At 42.6% G+C, this 24,351-nt stretch overlaps 1 protein-coding gene across 1 annotated transcript in view; it reads right to left on the bottom strand.

Moving 5' to 3' along the window:
- Positions 1-866: 866 nt before the first annotated feature.
- LOC142564292 (neprilysin-21-like) overlaps positions 867-24,351 on the bottom strand; it is a 68,038-nt gene continuing 44,553 nt past the window's right edge. The window contains exons 8-14 of the mRNA XM_075675240.1: positions 23,171-23,458; positions 15,731-15,805; positions 15,188-15,318; positions 6,816-7,053; positions 5,882-5,980; positions 2,821-2,898; positions 867-998 (exon numbers count right to left, since the gene is read on the bottom strand). Coding sequence (XP_075531355.1) covers positions 885-998; positions 2,821-2,898; positions 5,882-5,980; positions 6,816-7,053; positions 15,188-15,318; positions 15,731-15,805; positions 23,171-23,458 — 1,023 coding nt within the window. The 3' untranslated portion in view covers positions 867-884. The remainder of the gene's footprint in view (positions 999-2,820; positions 2,899-5,881; positions 5,981-6,815; positions 7,054-15,187; positions 15,319-15,730; positions 15,806-23,170; positions 23,459-24,351) is intronic.

Raw genomic sequence — 24,351 nt, 5'->3', positions numbered from 1 at the left:
TCTACATAACTTGGCCGTGCTTCAAACTCTGGAGTTTATCGCTAAGAGCCGCACGAGGCATAAGAGAATTGAAAGAATGTCTAGAGAACAGGCACCTGAAGTAAAATTGCGTCGCCAAATTGCAACAAAGAATTTGGTCTGTAGGAGAAATCTCACAAGGGTTTTGCAGGTACGACCTACGCGCAGGGTGAATTTTACAATGTTACACTTCTCGTCGAAATATTAATCTACATTGTAGCCAATCTGACTGATCATTATTAGAGTTTGTTGGCTGAAAAATATGGCCAATATCCTATGAAATTCATTATCTGTAACATTAAAAGTCATGTTTAGAAATTATCAATTGTGTGCTTATCTTTTTATTACTTCAGGCTGTCTCTACTGCTCGGACTCAGCCCAGCTAAATTTTGCATACACAATAAAACATAAAATTGCAGATATTGGGACCTTGTACTTTCCCGCATCTCTGGTCAGGCACACTTTAAAAATACGTGCTTGATGCTGAAAAGTTTGAATAAAACATATTTAAATACTATGCAAAATAAGAATGTTTTAACTTATTTGCAATGTAATTTATGTTATCATACTCTAATAGGCCACGGTAGGAAGTGCACATCTTGCGCAAGAGACCATGCTTTTCCCACTTCCAAGATAATACAGAATTAAGTAAACAAATTAATCATAATGCAAAAATACGTTCAAAAGCATGAAAATAATTTCTATATTGTTCAAAATTTTATTAAGTTGCCTTTATCGCTGACGATATCTGAGGACAGAAATCAGCTTCAGAAAATTGCGAGGGTCGCAATACTGTCTATATTCAGTAATAAATAATGTCAAAGTTATATTTTCATGTCACCAGTATCTCGCTGTTTTCTTTGTACTTACATATCTCTTCTATCATACGCTTCCCGATTCTTTCTCAACGTCTGCAGAAAATTGTTGTCCCGATAGGCGTATATGTACCTCAAAAGACTGTCTTGGGCTGGTAACTTGACCTGCATACGCCCGCACAAAACAGAATATATTAGTTATTCAGTAAACAGCAATGCGATGCAAGGTAACAGTCCTAAGTCTTTTTTTTTCAATTTCTTTTATTTGTACTCATCTCACTCCCTACACCACCTATGCTTATGAGCGATCCTTTCGAATAAATGTATTCATTCACAAAAGAAGCAGAGTATTCTGGCTTGAGGTCATTTGGATAGTGTCTATTGCATCTTGCACTAGAATGCACCAAGGAAGGCTACAATGATTCTACAGATTTGCTGCATTTAGGATGTCGTGGAATCAGGAACAGTGAGAAATGTTCTGTGCGTGTCACAGAAGTGCAGGTGCCTACTTAATGCGTCCCGTATAGCAAATTCCGCCCTTGAAGCCTATTAGGAAGGTATGTGAGTCAGCATAAGCAGTCTCAATATATGGAGAGAGCAAGCTGTAATACCATTATTTGCTGTTCCCTGCAATATACAAAGTTTAGGCTATGCGCAATGTCTAGTATGGCAATAGACTCTGTACGTCGATTAAATACATTCCATGTCTAGGGTACTAACAGAAAAACCGCCAGTTCAAGTGTACATTATGTTGTGCACATGATCCTTCTCTGCATGCTTATGGGCAGCGAAATATAGTTATCCAGGCGTGAGAAATTATATTTAAGTCTTGTTTAAACAAGCTAAACTTTTTTCTCGGCCAAGATACTTCTTATCGTGTATATGCCTGCGTTACCTGATAGACACTGAGCGAGCACGTTGACTTATTTTTGTCTGCGTCAGTAAATGATTTCAACGCAAGACATTTTAATTTCACCGAATTCACAGCCAATATACCGCATTCCAGCATCAAACCTAGTGAATATGAGATGGCTATATTTTTATACAAGTTTAACGGCAAGGACACTGGAACATGTCGAAGCACATTCATAGCGTGAAACTTTTCAAGCTTGCAGCGAGATTTTATGTTTTCAATTTTACCAATGGTAACACACCTTTCCTGTTGCCGTCTGAGCGCTGAACTCAATAAATAATTCCCAGGACCAAAAGCCCCATGAAGTTGAAATAGGCAGTGAAAACACGAGCGTATCCAACATTTGTCCTAAACCTAATCCTAATCCTAATCATAATCCTAAACTCAGCAATGTATAACTGCCCTGCTAACCTTTTCGCTCCAATTCTAGTTTAGAACAGTTCCTATGGTGTTTTCATATTTTCTTCACTTCAAACAAAAATGTTGGGCAACACAAGTTTGACAGTCTTTCTTCATCGAACATGAGTCTTTGCAATGTAGACTTGATTTTTATGTCGAAGCCGCAGATTCATATTCATATATTCTAGATCTCCAGAATTCATACATTTTAAATTCCACAACACTCTGCTAATAACGTAGGCATCAATCTTCGCATCCATAGTTGCAAAAGAAAAGCTAACAAGAAAGTTTGTTTCATTATTGAGCTTACTACGCTGAACATTTTTCACGATTTTCGTGTGCCGACATAAGCACAATTTAATTCGTGTAAATCCCGAGTATTTCCCTAAGTAGACGCTGCTTAGGCAATTGTTGGCCTTCCAGATTATCGTTTGTCAAGAAAGTAGTTCCCTTTTAAAGGCACATTTGTTATACAATACAGAAAATAACCACATTATTCATTTGCGTTCATGTCACTGCATTACGTTGAAGGAAAAATCAGTTATGCTTGTACAGTTTCATGCGCACAAGCTTACTCATACTTTTTATCACGCCTTTGGTAGAGTGGTGCTCAATTTCTAATGTAGGGTCTATAATTACAGCGACTATTTACACGAATATAATGTCTTTGCTTACGAGATCGTACTGTTGTTGAAGAGTCGCATGATCAAGCAGTTTATGGGGAGCACCCATTTGGTACTGCAGTTCCCTCATCTGTAAGGAAGTAAAAACTTAATTTTGCGAATCTTAAAATGTGGGCAAAGTACTATAAGCTGAATGGCATGTTACAAATTATGATTTCACCTGGCTTTCATCCACAGAGTATTGCGCAGCTACAAAAATATCGTCACTTCTTACAAGAGCACTTCCGCCATATCAATTGCAATATTGAAAGAGGCGGACAATACACACGTTACAAGTGACACTGTACAATGAAAAGTGTCAACATATCAGTAAGTGTATGGAAAATGCTCTTGTAGAGAAATCTCTGTTCCCGTAATTTAGGTTTCTTGATGCTCGATGCACGCACGATTATATAGGACGCTGAGACTATCAGAAGTTTGGGACAACTGCTTGCAAAGTCAACACGACGCACATTACCTTCTTACCATCTCTCTAGCTGTGCCTTAGGAAATCGTGTGGGAAAATCTACACATCAACTTTGCTGTGCAGGCTACGGAACGTATTTCACAGGCATTACAGAGCTGCACTACAGCTGCTCATTACAGAGCTGCACTAGCCATGGGTGCTCGATGTACTTGCTGGACGAGAGCTTGTTTTCGCGCCAGGGTGTCGTCGCTCAGCTGTACCACCCACCGCTCAAATGACGTGCTAGGGGTCTTTAAGTGGATAGGAAAAAGAGCATCTTAAGGAAATCGGCCTCCAGAACAACTTCCCCGTCCGATTAATTCCGGCTGATTGACCCACCCTCATCGTTAAATTCATAAAAGGTTGCCAAGACACGCTTGCTAACTTATTCCAAGAGACATTTGCTAACTTACCTCTAAAAAAACTTCGCAAAACTCGAGCAGCCACAAAGTTCGAACACAAGAAGCGGTACTCCCAGCGTCGCGCCTTACAATCAGGTGTTAGCATTCATCTTTGCATCCCGTGAGTCACTGTTTTAAAATATTTTATTTGTTCTATCATACATAAAGAACATTAGTTACGGTTGTAAGGCTGCTGAAACAAACTTTACCGGAAATCAGAAAGTGTTGAACCAATCGGATATCCTTGTACTTGCAGAAGACACATGATCCAGTTTATTACCATTAAGTGGTATCAAAATATGCCTGTCTAACCGGGTCTAAAAGTGAATGCAGCCATGACATTTGTAGCATTACTTGAGTAGTAACAACTTTCACGTTTTTCACTATAACGGAGTGCGTGACAACGCTGAATGTACTTTTCTTATCTCTAACTTTGTATCTAATCTTATTCTTCACAATCAAGATAACTGACAATTGGTTAGATATAGTAAGATCGCTGGGTCAGTACATAAACAACATTTCCAGCACCTTGTGCACGATGACTAGGCACTGGATCTTCTGTACCGTCCCGAAACATCTCGCAAGTCTTGCAACACGCATTGCATAACGTCAATCAAATTGGGACTGGGAACTCCTGTGGCTAACCACGCTCCACTGGTGTAAAGTCGACCAGTGATGGTCCCCCGTAGTATTGGTCCCAGTTCCTTCCTCCTGTGCAAGCATAGGTGCCCGGACATGCATAAGCAAAATGAAAGTGCGGCTAAAGACGTCATTATCTTTGCCTTGGTTTTCGAATTGTGTAGGGCACCTACGACTCTCCCTTCGCTCCAGACTGTGCCCTTACAGCATTCCACATAATCTTGCCTTCTTACCGCTTCAATTCTACATAATTACTCCGAAACGTTGCGCATCTAGCGTGGAAATAGCCGGTTTTCCAATGAAGAAGCGGAAGCCAGTATATATCCAATCCCCTAAAGTCGACTATTCCAACGTTTTACTTTCGCTAGGAATCCACATTTCGAGATTTCCTCCATAGTAGGGCGAAATCTCAAAGCTTAACTCATCATCGTCATTAAAGCGTGTTCGCTTCTCGCGCACACGTCCCTACGGAAGCACCGGTGATCTGTACGAAGACACGGGGATCACACTGCTTACGTGACCGCGAGCGAGTACTCACGTATTACTCAAGCTGAGTGTAGCACTCACAAACTCCGACAGTTTTCTCACTCTTCTGTCGACCTTATCTCGTACCATAGAGGTTATTTATTTATTTATTTATTTATTTATTTATTTATTTATTTATTTATTTATTTATTTAATTATTTATTTATACAATACTGCACGCCCAAATGAGGGCCCACGCAGAAGGGGCAGAATACATAAATATTTACATATGTACGTATTTATATACATACACATGCACACATGAAAAAGAAATACAAAAGCAATGCAACATATGTAAATATCAGAAGAAAATATCAGAAGAAAACTAAAATGAAGGCGACGACACTATAAGATTTAGAGAAGGTACACTGAAGGAAGACAGCCCGACAAACATTAGAACAGTATCTCACGCATATATGAGCACTTGCAACCACTATCAAGAGAGGAAAAAAAAGAGGAAAAAATACTGAAATTGCAAAATACTGAAAATAATAGAACAAGGAAGATCAGGAAAGTATCTAACAAAATTCACGTTTAAAAAAAAAGGGGGGGGGGGGAACAGTAAGAAGGCTTGCCGACATGGCAATACCCCTAGTATTCAAGACACATGCGTTCCATAGAATCGGTGTTTATCAATTGTGATAATGGCAGGCTTCAAGCTGTACACTTCATCTCTAGGAAATATTTTTTCCAGCGTTTTATTGCCGTCGTGATTTTATTGCAATGTCTGTGCATGAGCCAGCTAAGCAACGAAACATTGAAGGTAGTTAGGCCACACTAAGTTCCTCCCGTGGGCCTAACCATGGCCCAGGCTCGACCCGTTCGCACTGTCGTGAGCCGAAACCGGGCCTGGTCATGCAGGGGCGGGCCTGAGATGGGCCTGGGCTTGAAACCACAGACCCGGACTACGCAATATTAAAAAATCACGCTTGCCTTATGGAGGCTCACAATTATGTCACTTATAGAACTATGGTGTGTTCTAACAACAAAAAGCTCTTTGTCTGAAATACGAGAAGATCTAGATTTGAAAGCCACGTCATTACCCACTGCAGCGACTTCTGCTGTGTCTCCTTATCCATCCATGAATTCATGCGGACAAAGCTGTAGAATGATGAATTAAGGAGGCGTGCTACTGCAGACGCCTGTGTGAGGGAAAAAAACGTGATAAGCAACTATGAGATAAAATAAAAACCGTTAGATATTACGAAATCTTGAACAAACACATTTTACCAGGCGTAGAAATATAGCAAAATGCATTATCCGAAACAGGCAAGTGATAGGCGCATTTTCCCTGTGGTGCATATGCTAGATTAAGTCATGCTTAAGTCGTGCCCGTTGTATGTTTAGATAAGTTTAACACACAGCCAGAATTACGAAGCTTCGCACTCGATATTACTGCACCAACGCCGCAATTTGCGAAACAACAGCCAAGCTCCTGAAAAACAAACTGACAAATGTGCTTAGAAAAGCCAGCTTTCGTACAAAGTACAAAGCTATCATCCTCCTCGGAAGATTTTTTATTCGCGTTTAACACGTCAAATACACTGAAGCTTGATTGATATTTGCTAAGGTTAGATATGTGAGGAGCGCATTTAATATCTTAGTCTAGGTTTGACGTAATGTTAAATCGACGTTTTAGGGAGCCTCCCGCTTTTTCATGCTATCGAACAGCGGAATTTCAGTTTTTATGGTTGCATTTCCATGCTTAGTTTTTCACCGGTTTTGCAGAGATTGGTATGCTTTAAGTTATTTGTTTAAAACGCTGAAGACCATTGCAAGCATGAACCGATGCAGTAGTTGCCACCATTCTAGCAAGCCATGATCCCTGTAGCAGCGTCTAAAGTTGGCAGAAAAACAAATTTTTCCGCATATATTTTGTCTCTGTTACTGATGGCAGTGCCCTTGCAATAATATGGGGTAATCAGTAAAATAGTCTATTTGGTTCCAAACTAAACATACACGTCTCTGGTTTCTTACTTCGTTGATGGCTGTTTGACCGAAGTAGCGCAATAGGTACAGATGTGCGACGCCAGCTTCCATCACACCGTGATATCCAATGAGCTTGTCGATACAGTGATCTTCGTTCAGAGCCACTTGGATGCCAGGTTTGGGCACTGTACGAAGAAAGCAGTTCAGATAATTCCGGACCTCCAAGGTCATGACGTCCGCAATCTCTCGGGCAAAGTACCAGCCAACGTAGTTTACCAGCTTCCTCCTGTAAAAAAAATGGCTGTGGCTTAGCTAAGGTTAAGCCCAGGATGCGAAGCATACTAGCCTTTATTTTAGTTGTTGAACCACTGTTTAGCCTGGTGAACTGCTGTTGCTTGGCTATATTTGGTCCGGCTAGACGAAGAAACAACTCATGCGTTACTCTGCTTCGCCTTCATGAGTGGAACGCGACAGCGTTCCCGTCGACCCGCCAAGGGGTGTAAGACAATGGGCCACGGCGCAGCGACTACGCGCCCCGCATTGGACGCGGTGAGCGTCGAGCAACGCAGCGTTCGGCGCGGCAACGAAATGTGCGCCTGAGCAAGCGACGCACGCCTGAGCCTTAGAAACAGCTCGTTTCTAAGGCAACACCGCATTCACTAGAGGCGCTTTTGTACCGCTTTGATGCATCGTACTCGTGGCTCAGTGGTAGCGTCTCCGTCTCACACTCCGGAGACCCTGGTTCGATTCCCACCCAGCGCATCTTGCAAGAGTTGTGCCAAAGCCACCTAGAAACAAGCGCAGCTGCTTATATACAGCCGCGACGGCGCGAGTTGGAGCCCCGTTTCTCCTCTGTCGTGACGTCACGGTGTCACGTGGTCAGCCTTGAAGGCGACGCCGCGAGTGACGGCGCGAGTTGGAGCCCCGTTTCCCTTCTGTCGTGACGTCACGGTGTCACGTGGTATTGAAGGCGACACCGCCGCGCCTGAGGAGCTGGGTTGAGCTCTAGTAATATGCTTCGCATAATAAACAGAAAATGAGTAAAAATAAATGCGGCTGTCAACATAAGACAGTTCTAGCCTTCTATGTTTCCTGAATACAAACGTGAGCCTCACTCACTGATCTAAGTGGAATAGAAGTTTTAATAGAAGGCTCGTAGTGCAAGTATTCTATTTCGAGCCTGTTACTTCTCAGCACGCCAAAGCAATTGTCAAAATACCTGTCTAATAATATTTTGCACTATTCTTTTGCCAACCCTTTGAAGATACGCCTAAACTGGGGAGCATTCATCATGGACCACTTATATACTGCCGGAATTTCCTTAGTTCTTTAAGAAAGCATTTGATTCTATCAAAGATGAACTTCTTTTTGCAAAGTTGCCGCAGTAAGAAATAAGGGACACGAGGCTTAGCCTGATTTAAGGTAATTTATCTAACCGAAGTCTGTTTGTTCTGACTAATTACGCGAAGGCCGATCTATAGTTTTTTATTAGATATGGCGTACCCCACTAATGAATCTTGGAGCCTATATTGTTTTTCATTTATCATGTTGTTATTATTTTTTTGCCAGGCACCTTATATGGTAATAATAATATTTGGGGTTTTACGTGCCAAAACCACTTTCTGATTATGAGGCACGCCGTAGTGGAGGACTCCGGAAATTTTGACCACCTGGGGTTCTTTAACGTGCACCTAAATCTAAGCACACGGGTGTTTTCGCATTTCGCCCCCATCGAAATGCGGCCGCCGTGGCCGGGATTCGATCCCGCGACCTCGTGCTCAGCAGCCCAACACCATAGCCACTGAGCAACCACGGCGGGTCACCTTATATGGTGTTCTATTCAGATTACACATGAGTTGTTTTTTTTTTCATTACCTCCCGTCATAGCTTCGGCAAAGGCATGCGTGCAGCATTTAACAGATGGCTAAATGCCAACCAACTAAATGCAGATACAAACAAAATTAAGTTCACAATATTACATGCTATTGAAGACCACGAGCAAAACGGGAAGAAGGCGAAAGCGGGAGCCAACGTTTCGACAAGTGGACTTGCCTTTTTCAAGGTGACATGTGCTTTCCTCACCACAGTATATACAGGTGGGGTTCTTCTAAAGGGGAGAAGGCGTAAGGCAGCCGGGTGCGGCAACGAGCGATGGTGTGTTAGGGGCGAGGGGGGTGTAGAACTGAGAATAAAGGAGTGCTTTGCCCAAGGTCGGTGGCACGGCCGTCGGTAAGCCACATGTCAACAGCCGCGTGTCAGCCGGCGCGTCAACGACGTGCACAGTACACCTCTACTACCAGTTTCGCTGGTGGCCATCGATAATAGAAGGAGCGTACAAACCGGCTCTCGTGAAAAGAAATGTATAGATATACTGAAATGGACTAACTAAATAAAAGAAAAAAAAGGAAAGAAAAAAAAGACAGCAACCGAACTAAGTGTTGTTGCCTATAGCATGAAATTTAGCCTAGCGCATGGATTCTAAAACTCCCTTTGAAGCGTTTATGTCTGTTGCATGCAATATCTTGAACTTATGAACAAGGTATGATTCGCTATATTTTCTTTCGCGTTCAGACAGGAAATCTCACTGTAAGATGTAGAGTTTAAGTTCATCAAAGTGGCGAACATCCAGAGCACTGCAGCAACGTGGTAGAGATATCCCAGAGTCTAAGCCCCGATGAAGTTGATCGCCTGAAACGTAGTCTAACGTTTTGTCCCACGAAGAACGCACTAACCGAATATGAAGTCCACAAAGGTATAACAGAATTTTCAAGACGCATGCGCATCAAGTTCTTTTTTCGATAGACCAGACGTAGAAAAGCAAGGTAGATACTCTCTTAGACCACATACCACGTGGACACCGGAAACCGAACAGTGACAATAACTGGATATTTACATCAAGCTAACCTCAAAGGAAATTCTAAAGTCTGCACAGCATTACCAGAGACGCAAAAATCTGTCCGCCGCTCAGCCCCAAATCCTTAATGAACTCGCGGAAAGGAATGATATGGACAAAGGCGGCCCTATCGTAATCTGGCCTATAGAAAAGTACAAGAATGAGGCCTCCTAACAACTGAGCAACCACACCCATTATAAAAAACTTGACACTAACTGAACTTCAGACTACAGCAATACTGCGCTAAGCACAATAGCGTAGCTCTTGTCTAAGGAACTAATCACGCAATCTCAATATCGCTTCATGATGCCCAAAAACAAAGAAGCAGCCCGCTTTTATCTTCTTTCTAAAATATTTGATGTTCGCGTCGAAGAAATATTTATAGCATAAATCCGCGTTGGCCTATTGTGTCTAATAACAACACGCCTACCGAGACAGTATGTAGTTTTTTTTAAATCACCACCTCTCAAACATCCCCACCAACCTCCCATCTTTTCCTCAAGACATGCCGCACTTCCTTCGAATTATCGATGGCATCAACTCCAACCAAGCCCTGTCCGACCGCTCTATTCTAGTCACATGGCGTGCTTCGGTCCTTTACACTAACATACACATGAGTGAAGGAATTGAAGCCGCATCGGGATCGCTCGCAATTCATCCCCAAGCGCACGCTCCTGAAATTTACCTGTAGCTCCCTAGGTTAGCTCTCACGTTCAACTATTTTGAGTTCGATACAATTCACTACCTGCAAACTTGCGGCACTAGCCTGGGAATACCATTCAATCCCACGTATGTGAAAATCTTTATGGGACACCTTGAAGCAGACCTGTTAAATCCTACCCTTTAAAACCCCACACTTCGTTACACTGACGACATATTTATAACATCAGCGCACGCCACAAGCATGTTAATCGACCTAATGAGCCATTTCAATCGTTTTCACCCAAGTATTATATTTACTGCTCACCACTCTCCTAGTCAAATCAACTTCTTTGACATGACTGTTAGCAACCTACACCAGAATCGGACATGCTGCCAACCTTAATAAGAAGTATTCTAATGCACTTCCAAGCATAAACAACATCCTGCGGAAATACCACCTAATATTATTAAGCAACGAGCGTCTGAAAAAAGTGTTCCCGCATGTAGCAAGGGTTACCTATCGTCGCAACAGAAAGATTAAAGACATGTTAGTGCACGCAAAACTCAGTCAACATCATTCCCTCGTTTTAGAAGCATGTTTTTGCCCCAAGTGAAAAACCTTCAGGCACCTTCAAAGTGACATTAAAATTAAAAAGCACCGCAAATAGTGATACACACGAAGTCAAAACCAGCTTTACTTGTGCAAGTTCGGATGTAATTTATATGTCTGAATGTTCCTTCTGTAATAAACAGTATATCACTGAAACGGGACAATCAATGAACGGCAGATTAAGCGGACATCGCGCGAGTGCAACCCAAAAGCTTCCCAAAGCCGTCGCCGAGCATTTCAACCAACTAGGTCATAACTTTGCTGAACTCAAACTCTACATCTTACAGTAAGATTTCCGTTTTGAACGAGAAAGAAACTACAGGAAATCATACCTTATCCATTAGTTCAAGACATTGCAACCAATAGGCATAAACGTTTCTAAGGTAGCTTTAGAATCGGTGCGCTATGTTGAATTTAAAGCTATAGGCAATAACACTTAGCGTGGTCGCTTATTTTTCTTTGTTTTGTTTTTTCCCTTTTCTTTTCTTTTTCTCGTTTATTTATTTATAACATTTCAGTATGGTTTATATATTTCATTCACGAGCACCAGTTTCTACGCTCTTTCTATTATCTCTTTCATAGACATGATAGCAACCCGCGAAGCAGGTAATAGAGGGGTGCTATGCACGCCGTTGACCCGCCGGCTGACACGCAGTCGTTGACACGTGGCTGACAGACCTCCGTGCCATGGGCCTTGTGAAAATTACTCCTTTATTCTCAATTCTACACCGTCGCCGCTAACACACCTTCGCTCGTTGCCGCGCTGACCCGCTTTACTCCCTCTCCCCTTTAGAAGAACCCTACCTACATATACCCTGCCGAGTCCACTAGTCGAAACGATGGTTCCCGCTTTCACCTTGTTCTCGCTTTGCTCATCGTCTCGAATTTCCATCTCCCGGCTTCCCCTGTTTTCCCTGGATGCTATTCAAGAGCCAGTTGTTTCATTCGCTTCACTTATATTTCAATCTCCAGTTTTAGAATGCGCATGGAATACAAATTCATTGGAGTGCGATGCGACGCTAATCTACGATAGACACAGCATGTAGAATTTGTGATAAGGAACACAGTAAATGCTCAAAAGGTAACCTTTATTCATTGTGATTCACTTCCAGCTGCACTGGCGCATTTTGCTTGGGAAGCCAAATCCCAACGTAACAGGAATAACCTACATCTTATGCAAGAAAAAGCTGATCGTTTCATTCACGTCTTGCCGTGCTATGAACATGTGTCATGTTGTTTTTCATCGGGCCATATGGTTAGCATTCGTTAAATGTATAGCCACTGTCTTTGCAAACATATATTTGCAAAATCAGCACCGACTGTCAATTATTTTTAACCACCTAGACTAATATCAATCGGAATTAGGACACCCGATATTCATTTTTACCGGAACAAGAAACTAGAACTAAACACACCACAGTTGATAAAATGACAGATTCCTCGTCTCTTAACTACTCATCCGTAAGTACTAACCCTAATAACACAACCTTCCAACTTAGCCTTTAGGAAGCAATGAAAAGTATATTTATTGATTCGCATTAGTTCTTTTCTATATACAAATTTTCCTATGAACTTACTTACTCTGTCTAGAGCAAAAAAGCAGTGTTTCATTTTTTCATTCTTTACTAGGTCTTTGTTCAGTTGCTTATATTCTATGGGCTTATACAGTGTACTTGGTTATTGCATACACTTGTATACTTGTATTGCACATGCATTTTACGGAATTAATTTTTACTTCAATCTTGTTATTAGCGAGCGTTAACTTCTGCCTACCAGCTATTTGCCGATTTTTTGTACAATATAATGGTGCAGTTTTTATCCCCGTTGAAGTTGTGCGGCGAATGTATACTGTGGTGGTAGAGGCCTAGTCAAGTTACCGTTGACGTCGCCGTTAGTTTTCAGCATCACAACAATCATGCCTGCTAAAAATAAATATCATGACATGGTTGGTGGACATATACCCCTCGTGCCATGCTGTTCACTTACTTTCCAATTATTTATCGTTATACTATATTTAATTGAATCTTTTATCCTTTTCAGTACTTCTTCTTTCATGCTTTTCATGAAATCGTTCACGCAAGTCATAACGAATGTGTCCAAGAGACCAATTATGGATGCAGTATTGATCATGAAATGACCAAAGGAACCATGCATCTTTTTGATGTTTCATAATGGCCAGTGCGTATTCATGCCTGGTAGCAGGCGGGTTCCCCGAAAATTAAATTGTTTGGCGAAAATCGAATTTAGTGTATGCTAGCTTTGAGAAAGTTACGGAAAAGGCGAGTGACAAGATCAATATTTCAACTTATATTTTTATCATGAAAATACACATGCATGATTCCTCTAGCACGGACCATGCAACGATCCGACCGAGTCAAAAGATGCGCATCCAAGTTTGGTCCATTTAGAACTTGAGGACAATATTCAAAAAAGAACGCCGGCTTATTTGTGGGAATCTATGTACAGCGGAACGGACCTTGTGGGAATCTATGTACAGCGCAGCTTCCATTAAATGCAAAACTGGTGCTGTAACCAGTGGTAGTTCATGTGTTACTGCTGTGTCGGTACAAGGTCATGCAGTGGACTCTCGTATAAATTACATTGTCCACATAGCTAGCTGTCCAAATGCATTCCATGCACAGATGCTCGGGTAGGAGTGCGTGCGTTCTCGCGAACCAGCGATACGCAGTGTGAAGCACGCGGCGATTACCTCAAATATATTTGTCTCAAATATATGATTACCTCAAATATAATTGTCATTGCCACGATTGAAGTATATGGGTCACTCTAGTCTAATGGTTAGAGCATCCAGCTGCTCTATCTACTGGGACACCAAGACTGCATCTCACCATCGAGCACGCAATTCAATTTCTTTAAGTTTCATCTATTCAGCAAAACTGCAGTGCAACCCAGCTTCCACGGTCAGGAAAGTCCGTGAGTGTTCGTACAGAAAACTTTCCTTCAAAAAAAAAAAACTCAACCTTTGTAATCGTGACGCTTGGCTTTTTGATGAACTCACGAATAATTATTTCGGCTTAGTAAATTGCATTCAAGGCAAGCGAAGAACGGCGAACAGAAGCGTTGGCAGCAAGTGGTCTAAACTCAAACACCACAAACTCTGTCACCGCTGGAGGGGTGGCAAGGCGGCTGCAGCGCATGGCTTTTGTCTTAACTGCGATCCACATACGCAGTTGTGTCATTGTCGGCTTCGCGGCCAGCAGCTAGTCCATCGTGAAGAATGGCACATTACCTCTCGCTGCTCACGATGCTCTTCACGGTTACTTCCGTTTAAACTGCCGCTATGTTATCGTTTGTTCTTGAACAACTTCACTTTGTGCGCGAGGTTACAAACCGCTGGTCAAATTTTCCAAATGATCATCGGACTCTCAGCGATAAAAATTGTATCGGTATGCATTTATGATTCTGGTACCGTGAACAAGTGCTTCTTCTTGTGGTACTACTATGGAACATGCTTGTCAGAGCAATTAAAACAAAACACTTTTTGGAATCGATGACTGTATACGGTAGGCTACAAGGTTTGTGGTGTCCTATTTTATTGTGTGCAAGAGAACATACTTTACTCGTGATGAAGTTTCTCAAATTAATCAACAACTCGCACATTTGTCATTTTATTCGTTAGACGCTGTCAAGGTTGACAGTATGCGTTTTAAAGGAGCGCTGGGCCACCCCTTGGCTTGGTGAAATAACAGAGTCCGCGGATAGCATACACTGATGTGAACGCCTCAGCCAAGTTCTGCTGGCGTACGCGGTCCGTGGAGCCCTCAAGCGGAGCCCGAAGTCACCTTTTTCACAAACTCTCTCGTTTCAAAAAGCCCAGGATCCTCGCTCTTTTTTGTGTGCTTTATTTCGTCATAAAGCATACTCCAATACGCGGCTGCTATTGGTCGCTGCGCTCGGCTACACCGCGGCCGACGCGAGCTGCCGCCACGAGTCCTGTGGCTAAGCGCACTGCGGCTGTCTGAGGACCGCCGCGTTTGGCTTACGTTTAGCGCGGCATAGGCACCAAATCGGAAATTTGAACTGCGCGCCACGGTGACGTCTCTGCCGTAGCCTTCGCCGTGCAATGTATTGGAGGAGGAAGGGGAGCACAGGTGAGGCCGGGTTTGATTGCCGATAACTCCGCTTTTGCTGAACGCATTGAAGTACTTTTTGCGGCAAAGTGGTTCTGAAATAGCCTACCTTCACTTCAAATGTCTTTCTCCACTTCGATAAAAAGTGGTTCAGGGCCTTTTAATGAAAGATGCGTATACTTACACTGGCAGGGTCTCGAGATATTTAGCCAATTCATTGAAATAACCTAAAAGGTGCACGCCTATTTCGTGGTTATTTGCCAGAGTTCTCTTGGCTCTTGTGACATCCTTTGCCAGTCCTGTAAAAAAGGGAAACTGGAGAAGAAAATCAGTTATTAAGTAGGCGCAGTCGCAGTACGTTTTTAGTAAGTTGCCCGAGCACTCATAGCAATTTCTTACTTTTGTCTGGTGTACTAAAGTATCTCATCATAACATTACTTTCAGTATGCTAGCCCTTGATAATAAAGTTATTATTTTTATATCGCTTTGTTTGAAAGCACCTTTCCTATGCAATACCAAAGAAAATTCCAATGCAAGACTTAAGCAAACGTTAAAGCTTTTCGGCCGCAAAATAAAATGTTGAAATATGAATCATGTGTTGCCCTATTTTGTGCACATTTTGGGGCCTGATATTTTGTATCCAAGAATGAAATGTGAAAATTAATGTGAGTATGCCTGTAAATAACACATATTCAATGCTGCACAGCAAAATTAAGCTTGAGCTTACTTTTCCAAATCTCTTTTGCCAGTTTTGCGCTGTGTCTGTCTGATAGTAATCGTTTTCACGACCCTTTATGATCATCTGAAAAAAATGTAGGTAAGGTGTTGTTTAAGAGGGAAACCCTTCGCGGCATGCATCATCATTTATTACTAGTGAATTGGCAAACACTGACACAGTACAAAATGAATCTAGCTTGCTTGTTGAGAATCGCAATTGCAGCAGTGATCATCAGTATGAACGACCCACGAAGCACAAAAGAACCTTTGTGTGTCTGCTCTTTATGTCAAATATGTGTGTGATACGAACAGGAGGTTCCTTTGCCTTCGCTATACACGTTTGTAACTTCACATTTAATGTTTCCGAGTCTATTTTAGGGGTCGCATTTTTCAAGGTTTATTATTGTAAGGTCGTAGGTACGGCTTGACAAAAAACTAGCTGGACTTTATTAATTTAGTATTTCATATAATGGAAATCAACCAAGAAGTCGCAGTTTTAGCCGAAAGCCGAAGAAACGATCATGACGGCAAATTATAAGACAGCTTTACGAAGTAAATATAGTAGTTTTACCGGCAATATAAACTTGTAAACATAAGCATACTAACTAAATTAACAAGCATGGGTTCGCGCGAACACGCAAACATGAACGCATATCACTCGAAGACGGCGGATACTCTCTGTCAAAATACTGCAGTGACGAAGCGCGGCAGCAGCAGCGAGCGAATTAAAATATGCGCTTCCTCTCGCATCAACGCGAATTAAGCCGCGAACGCAAAGCGCATGGCGGACTCTGTCGCCGTCGCAAATGGCTTTCAAGATAGAGCGGCCCGAGCGGACGTTCGCGGCCGCCTGGGCCACCCGAAATAGAGCGCGCCCCTTCCCTGTATACCCTCCCCCCGGAGCCTAGCGTGTGACAAAAGACGGCGCGCTTGCTCCCCACTTTCATTTGTTTTGTGCGCGAAATTGAGCCGCGATCGCCAGCTCACCCTCGCACGCTTTCACTCTCACATAAAGCATACGGCGCGCAGCGACAATATTATGGATCTTGGAATTTATATGGAACCTCAAAGGAATGTCGATGGTTACGATGACGGTGACGGCATTTAATGCGCCTGTAGTGTGCATATAATTGCTATCGCAATAATAGAGTCGTGTTCGATGTTGCCTCCTAAACTGTCTGAGAGTACGTTACTTTAGAGTATTATTCATGTTTCCAAACGTTTTACTGATAGCAGAAAGCCTAAACAGCTCATTTACAGTCCAAGATCATCCGTGGGAGTAATAAAGCGGGCTACCTATTATGGAATATTTTTCATCTTAGGCATAAACGGGCCCTTCTAGACTATACACCGCGTATACGCTACGGTCTGGAAAGTTTAGTAAATAAAACAATATGTATTTTGTAACAAGCATGAGTATTTTGGAAGTGTCTAACCCAAAACATTTGTCATATTAAGGAATGAAACTCGTATAAAGGATTCTCTAAACTAATGTAACATAAAAGCAAGCACTTGAGAAAGAAGGAACAAAAACGAGAGACGAGTCTCGCATCAGACTTGCTACCTTACACATTGCCATAATAAAAGGCGGAATGAGGGAAGAGACAGACAGAAGCTTTATTAGGAAAGAACGGAGAAAGACTGCCCTAGCTGCACGTGCACACGAAAGTCACGCCCAGTCAAAGTCGCCGCAGCTACTTGTCGACTTCAACTCCAATAGGACTCTCAATGCTTTCCATGCCAACAGCGCACGAGGTCATGGACTTCTTAAATTATAGTTGCGGAGACTTCACAAATCCTATGATAGTTCGTAAGAAAATCAGAAACCGCGTTCAAGTGGAACGACGCCATTTTTTTGTGGCGAGCAAATAGGGCTCAGCAATTAAAAGACGATGCCCGAGTCGCATGCCGGCAGCAAATGTTTTCCGCCATGCGTGAGCGCTGTGCGATTTCTGAGGGACCGAAGGGAGTCACAGTGCTTCGCATTGGGACTCTCACTTTCATATGATGCAAAAATATATCATGATGATTATTTACTGTCATTGCCTTTGAAACTGAGCGGTGACAAATAGTCACTTAGCCTGCATGATTTAATCAGGTATGCTCCACATTCCTTTCGTTCTAGCATTTTGTATACATCTGCTCAAGCTTTTTACTTATTCCTTGCCCTCTTCTCCAAATCTTCTATATCTACCTTGTACAGCTACTTATGCAGATCATGTCCTATTCTTCCTCGCTTTTCTCCACCAAAACTGCATAGGTCTCTTGAGTATCTCTACTGGCTCACCGGTTGACGCTAACATTCACTTTAAATCCTAGCGCTTCTGGAAGGGGGGAGTTAACTTCGGGTTTCGCTCGATGAAAATGTCCGCGCTCTATTAGGATGTGCTAAGTGGTCATCGGATTTTCGCTATAGCCGATACATGCCTTATCTTGTTGCGAGTACTTGTTCTTAGCCAACCAGCTCAAGCTCCAACCAGCAAGGCACAGCACTTCATGTAATCATAGACATTGTCCCTTCAAATTTCTTTCATGCCTTTCTGGTAAATCCCCATGGTCTTTTTCGTTTCCATGTTTTTTGACCAATTTACTATGTCTGTTCATGATTATATGGAACTTAGTGTTACACTGACGATTTTAAGTGATGCACAGGACGTAGATGACAGGACAGGACAGGATGTCTGTTTCTCTAACTTTATTTTTGATGACTTCTGGTTCCTACTCACACTACTGTCCACGCTTTTGAGGTACGCGTACGCACTATGACTTCAGGTATGTTACTACTCCACTTCTGTCCCCTACACTCCTTCGGACGGGCAGCTACATTTTGTAACACAAATGGATTGAATGAAGCACACCAAATGAAACATCTTCGTGTCACCACGTTACGTGAGGTGGTATCAATTATTAAAAACGGCCTGCTAAATGAACGCTATTAAAAACTACATTACATTTACAGCCACGGTCGGGATCTAGAAAGTTACTCGGGGCCGCCTCTCTGCCACAGATCTGCCTTGGAATTCTAGAGCTCGTGTCAGGTCTAGCCTTTGCACGCACTGACGGCAAGAGAAAAGCGCCATCCACAAATAGATCTCGAGTGCTCATTCGCGAAGCGAGGTGTGTATGCAGCTGTGGCACACGTTTGCCACGGGCGAAGTGTTAGGGCGATCCGTGTAACGTTCACGTGCTACCACTGAAGCGTTTGTGGCCGACAGTTCTCCATTGATTTCTTGCTTCCTGGACAACTCGCCAAATAGAAATATCAACATAACGTTCAGAACAATACATATGTTTAAAGAGACGAAACGGAACGCACAATGAAAAACTGCACGACGGCAGCTCAGCCTCCGGGTACACCCAGTTTTGCCGTGCTCGCGTAGAAACTGGAAACAACATAACAACGCTACACGCACACGAACAAGCGTCGATTACCGGAACCATATAAACATGCGCGATTGTCCCACTGCGGGCAGTACAGGAGACAACACAACTTTGTGGAGATGGCCGTTGTTGGAGAGAACAAATACGAAGCTGAAACACATTTCCGTTGTTTTCAAACAGCTCATATATATATATATATATATATATATATATATATATATATATATATATATATATATCATCAGCCTGGCTAAGGGCAAAGGCCTATACTATACTTCTCCAACAACCCCGGTCATGTACTAATTGTGGCCATCTCTACGACCTCCTTACTTTCATCCGCCCACGTAATTTCCTGCCGCCCCCTGCTAAGCTTCCCGTCGCTTGGAATCCAGTCCGTAACCCTTAATCACGATCGGTTATCTTCCCTCCTCATTACACGTCCTGCCTATGTTCATTTCTTTTTCTTGATTTCAGCTGAGATGTCATTAACTCGCGCTTGTTGCCTCACCCAATCTGCTCTTTTCTTATTCCTTAACGTTATACCCATCATTCTTCTTTCCGTAGCTCGTTGCGTGGCCCTCAATTTAAGCGGAACCCTTTTCGTAAGCCTCCAAGTTTCTGCCCCGTACGTGAGTACTGGTAAGAGACAGCTTTTATACATTTTTCTCTTGAAGGATAATGGCCACCTGCTGTACATGATCTCAGAATGCCTGCAAAAAGCACCCCAGCCATTCTTATTCTTCAGATGATTTCAGTCTCATCATTCGCATTAGCAGTCACTACCCGCCCTAAGTAGATGTATTCCCTTACAACTTCCAGTGCCTCACTGCCTATCGTAAACTGCTGTTCTTTTCCGAGACTGGTAAACATTACTTTAGTTTTCTGCAGATTAATTTTTAGACCCACCCTTCTGCTTTGCCTGTCCAAGTCAGTGAGCATCCATTGCAACTGGTCCCCTGAGTTATTAAGCAAGGCAAGATCATCAGCTAATCGCAAGTTACTGAGGTATTCTCCATTAACTCTTATCCCCCATTCTTCGCAATCCAGATCTCTGAATACCTCCTGCAAACATGCTGTGAATAGCATTGGAGAGATCGTATCTCCCTGCTTGACGCCCTTCTTTATTGGGATTTTGTTGCTTACATTATGTAGGACTGTGGTGGCTGTGGAACTGCTATACATATATTTCAGTATTTTTACAAACGGCTCGTCTACACGCTGATTCCGTAATGCCTCCATCACTGCCGAGGTGTCCACTGAATCAAACGCTTTCTCGTATTCAATGAAAGCTATATATACGGGTTGGTTATATTCCGCACATTTCTCTATCACCTGGTTGATCGTGTGAACATGGTCTGTTGTTGAGTAGCCTTTATGGAATCCTGCCTGGTCCTTTGGTTGACAGGAGTCTAAGGTGTTCCTGGCGCTACTTGCGGTTACCTTAGTAAATACTTTGTAGGCAACGTACAGTAAGCTGATCGGCCTATAGTTTTTCAAGTCTGTAGCGGCCCCTTCTTATGGATTAGGATTATGTTAGCGTTCCTCCAGGATTCCGGTACGCTCGCGGTCATGAGGCATTGCGTGTATATATATATATATATATATATATATATATATATATATATATATATATATATATATATATATATATATATATATATATATATATATATATATATATATAAAGGGACAAACACAACGATCACCAACTCGTAGCTCGCGGCGCTATAGCTACAGCCACCCAGGCACGCCAGATTGCCCACCGTCGCCTTTCTCAGTCGCAGGCAAGACAGAAGTCTCCGTATGACAAATCGTCAACGTGATGTCCAGTTCTCTGCCAGCGACTTCGTCCTACTTTGCACTCCTTTACGGCATGTGGGCCTGTCGGAAAAACAGTTCTCCCGCTACTGTGGCGTTTACCCCTTCGTCCGACAGCTCAGTGAGGTGACTTAAGTAGCTCCAGCCGATGCTTCCCCGTCGTCCACATCACCGGACATCGTCCCCGTGGGTCGTCTCAAGCCATATCATGCGGCAGCCATCTAGACGGCGCCGAGTCGGTGTTTTCGCCTCCGCGGGTTTTGTCACGGTTCCAGGAGAGGGACAAAGACCACGATCACGAACAAGACGAGTGAACATGTAGTGGGGCTAACCTAAACTTCGGCTTTACTGGTTTCTACCGGCCACATATATATATATATATATATATATATATATATATATATATATATATATACGCAGGAAAGAGACGACGAACTTTTTGGGAGACTTCTTTTTCTTACTTAACGTTTTCGGCTGGTGGACCAGCCTTCGTCAGAGTACAGTACTGACGTCAGAGTACTGTACTCTGACGAAGGCTGGTCCACCAGCCGAAAACGTTAAGTAAGAAAAAGAAGTCTCCCAAAAAGTTCGTCGTCTCTTTCCTGCGTATTTTACGTCGGGTCCTGCGTGCTGAACTTTGAAGAAAACCCCTATATATATATATATATATATATATATATATATATATATATATATATATATATATATATATATATATATATATATATATATACGAGAGAAGGAGAACTGAGGGGCTCGATTTTGTTAATCATGACCAGGTCAGACAACCAGCCAATCAAGCAAAGGAAATGATCGGGGATATTAACTGCGGTTTAAATTTGATTGTACACTATAATGAAGAACATGTCAATGTAAGTGCACTAAGTAATATCTTGACTCCGGTGGGAGCTGCACCCAAAACCTCCTCATTACATGTGCGTTGCACTACATCTGTGTTATGACTACATCTGACTACATCTGTGTTAGGCCAGGAATCCGCCAGGCACAGGGATGAGTACGTCCGGGAATAGGAGCGAAATAGCTCCAGAGATGGAATCCCACTCCTAGCGGCACATTGAATGTCTCAGTGCATATCAGGACACATCAGCACCTCCTCACTGCGCCAAACTTGTGCGCTTTTAATAGGGTCGTCTTCCCTGGGAGACTGTACTAGGGAATCATATGAGTATCTTGGCCAATCATAATTATCGAATCGCTCGCGAAATTCCTCAAATGTTGTCGCACCGTTGCACCGGACTCCTATGTTGCACCACCGCCCCTGCATACAAGGCAATTATATCGCAATCTGGCAAACTCAAGTCGACACAGTTCCCACGGCAGTCCGCAACGTTGCCCCCCTCAACAATTAGTGGGTGTTCAGTGAGGGCCAGCTTTCAGCTACCCCTCACAGTTGTGAATGCATCTAAAAAATCCGATGGTCATTGCGACCTGAGCGAAGCTTCTTTGTTGAACTGCCAGCGGTCAGGGTTGCTTCGACGTCTGGACAGGGGCTCATGAAAGGGAGGGTGCCTCGTGGGAAACACCTAAGGAATGCTTTTTGCCGTGTTAAGACGCAACAATATATATATATATATATATATATATATATTACATTGATTAGCCTCTAATTTAGCTGTAATTGTCATATGAGAATGCGCCCTCCATAACAAAATTGGCCAATGCCTTTTTTGTTCACCTGCTACTGTTTGCTTCCTAGCTGGGGCCATTACGATGGAGAAAGCAAGTGATCTTTTTTTTTTACTTTTTTGTTATAAGATTGCAATTACGCTGCTCCATGCACTGCTATAATTTTTGGCTTTTATGCTCACAATGCCGTTCTCCATAAATCGTAACGGCTTTCTTACTGTGTCGAAAAAGTTTTTCAGGGACCCTTTAACGAAAGCTTCAAAAATGCTGGAAGTGAAACAATGTACGCTTAATAAACATACTCCACGCAAACAGCTCAGTTGTCGCTTCCTATTTTGTGGTTGCTTTATACAATTAACCAGCAAATCTCTGCAAAAATACCTTCAGATACTCGACAGCCACATAATATGAGCCGAGAAGTCCATGTTCCGAGTTATTACAAACTACAACAAACCCGATATGTCTCCACTCACTTTATATATATCCATATATTTCACTCGTTTACTCGTTCGAGCCTTCTTCTACGTCTTTTTGTTTCTGCTTTTCTCCGGTAAGGGTGCCGCGAATATGACTATATCGATATACATATCCATTAGGTACTTACTTCAGCAATTTTGACTTCTACGTCAATAATGTCTGATATAACTTGTTCAATCGCTATCTCTTCTTCAGCTGCATTCTGTGGTTCTTCAACCATGCTTCTCTGCTCCTCATGATTGCTCGAGTCGTGATGAGAAGCCCCTTTAAGTTCGACTTTGTTACTTTGTCTTTCACAAAACAAGTTTAGCACCACGCGAATCAGATCCTTGTACGCTTTGTGCATTTCCTGACGACTACGGATTTGCACCATCGCATCCGGGTAGGCTGCGAACCGAGGAAGAGGCGCGTTCACCTGCGATAAACAAAGAAAGAGAGACATTTATAATTATAGAAAAGTCGAGAGGTCGGCTTTGATCCAAGTCCTGACCAGTCGCACTCAGCAGTGGTGAAGTGTAATGAGAGCAAAAAGTGAGAAAGGTGTTTATAATGATGAGAAAAATTGCGGTTATTCAATATGAACAGCAAGCACATTTAAAGGTGTAAAATCCGGACCACTCTCGAGATAGGAATTCGATTATCCATCGGAATATAAAACCGACGTCAAGGCTCTGGCCAAGTTCCCAAGAGAACCTTTTCAGTAAATGACAGATTAACTTTCACAAAAGCTGTGTTGGTAATTGTCGATAAACAGCATAATGCGCGCAGATGTACAACGTGTTCTGCTGCACTCAGACATTCCGAGCTCTTCGTAGTCTGTAATGTCTGCAAGTACAAGATGGTGGAAATACCACCGAGTGAACGCCACACTAAGTCGAAACACATTCAGCCAGCTTGCACCACTTCTATAAATGATGGGCGGTAATTTCAAGTGTACGTATCGAGTCGCTCCATAAAGGCAGTGACAATGCTCACTCGGCTGCAACCAGTGAGCTGCAATTATTTTTTACCAGTTCTGCATAAACTATAGCATTAGAGTACAGGCGTCAAACAAATACGTATGATATAGCGATTCGCCCATAACGAGATGTTTGTCTGGATACAGTCGACTAGAGTGTTTTCTAACTCGTGAATGAAGAGTAGGTTGTAGCAGCTAACAATATTTCATGAAGCATGTAATCCTAAAGAACTTTGAACTTTGCAACGGTAGTATAGCAACACGTAGGCAGACTTTAACGCTCAGAGATTATAAATATTTAAGGGGTTAGGTTAACAAAAAGAAGAAAAATGATCATGCCTTTTCTCAGA

The sequence above is a fragment of the Dermacentor variabilis genome, chromosome 11 (assembly GCF_050947875.1).
Source record: "Dermacentor variabilis isolate Ectoservices chromosome 11, ASM5094787v1, whole genome shotgun sequence".
Classification (NCBI taxonomy): Eukaryota; Metazoa; Arthropoda; class Arachnida; order Ixodida; family Ixodidae; genus Dermacentor; species Dermacentor variabilis.
Note: the sequence above shows the minus strand (reverse complement) of the source record. Positions and strands in the feature narration are given on the sequence as shown.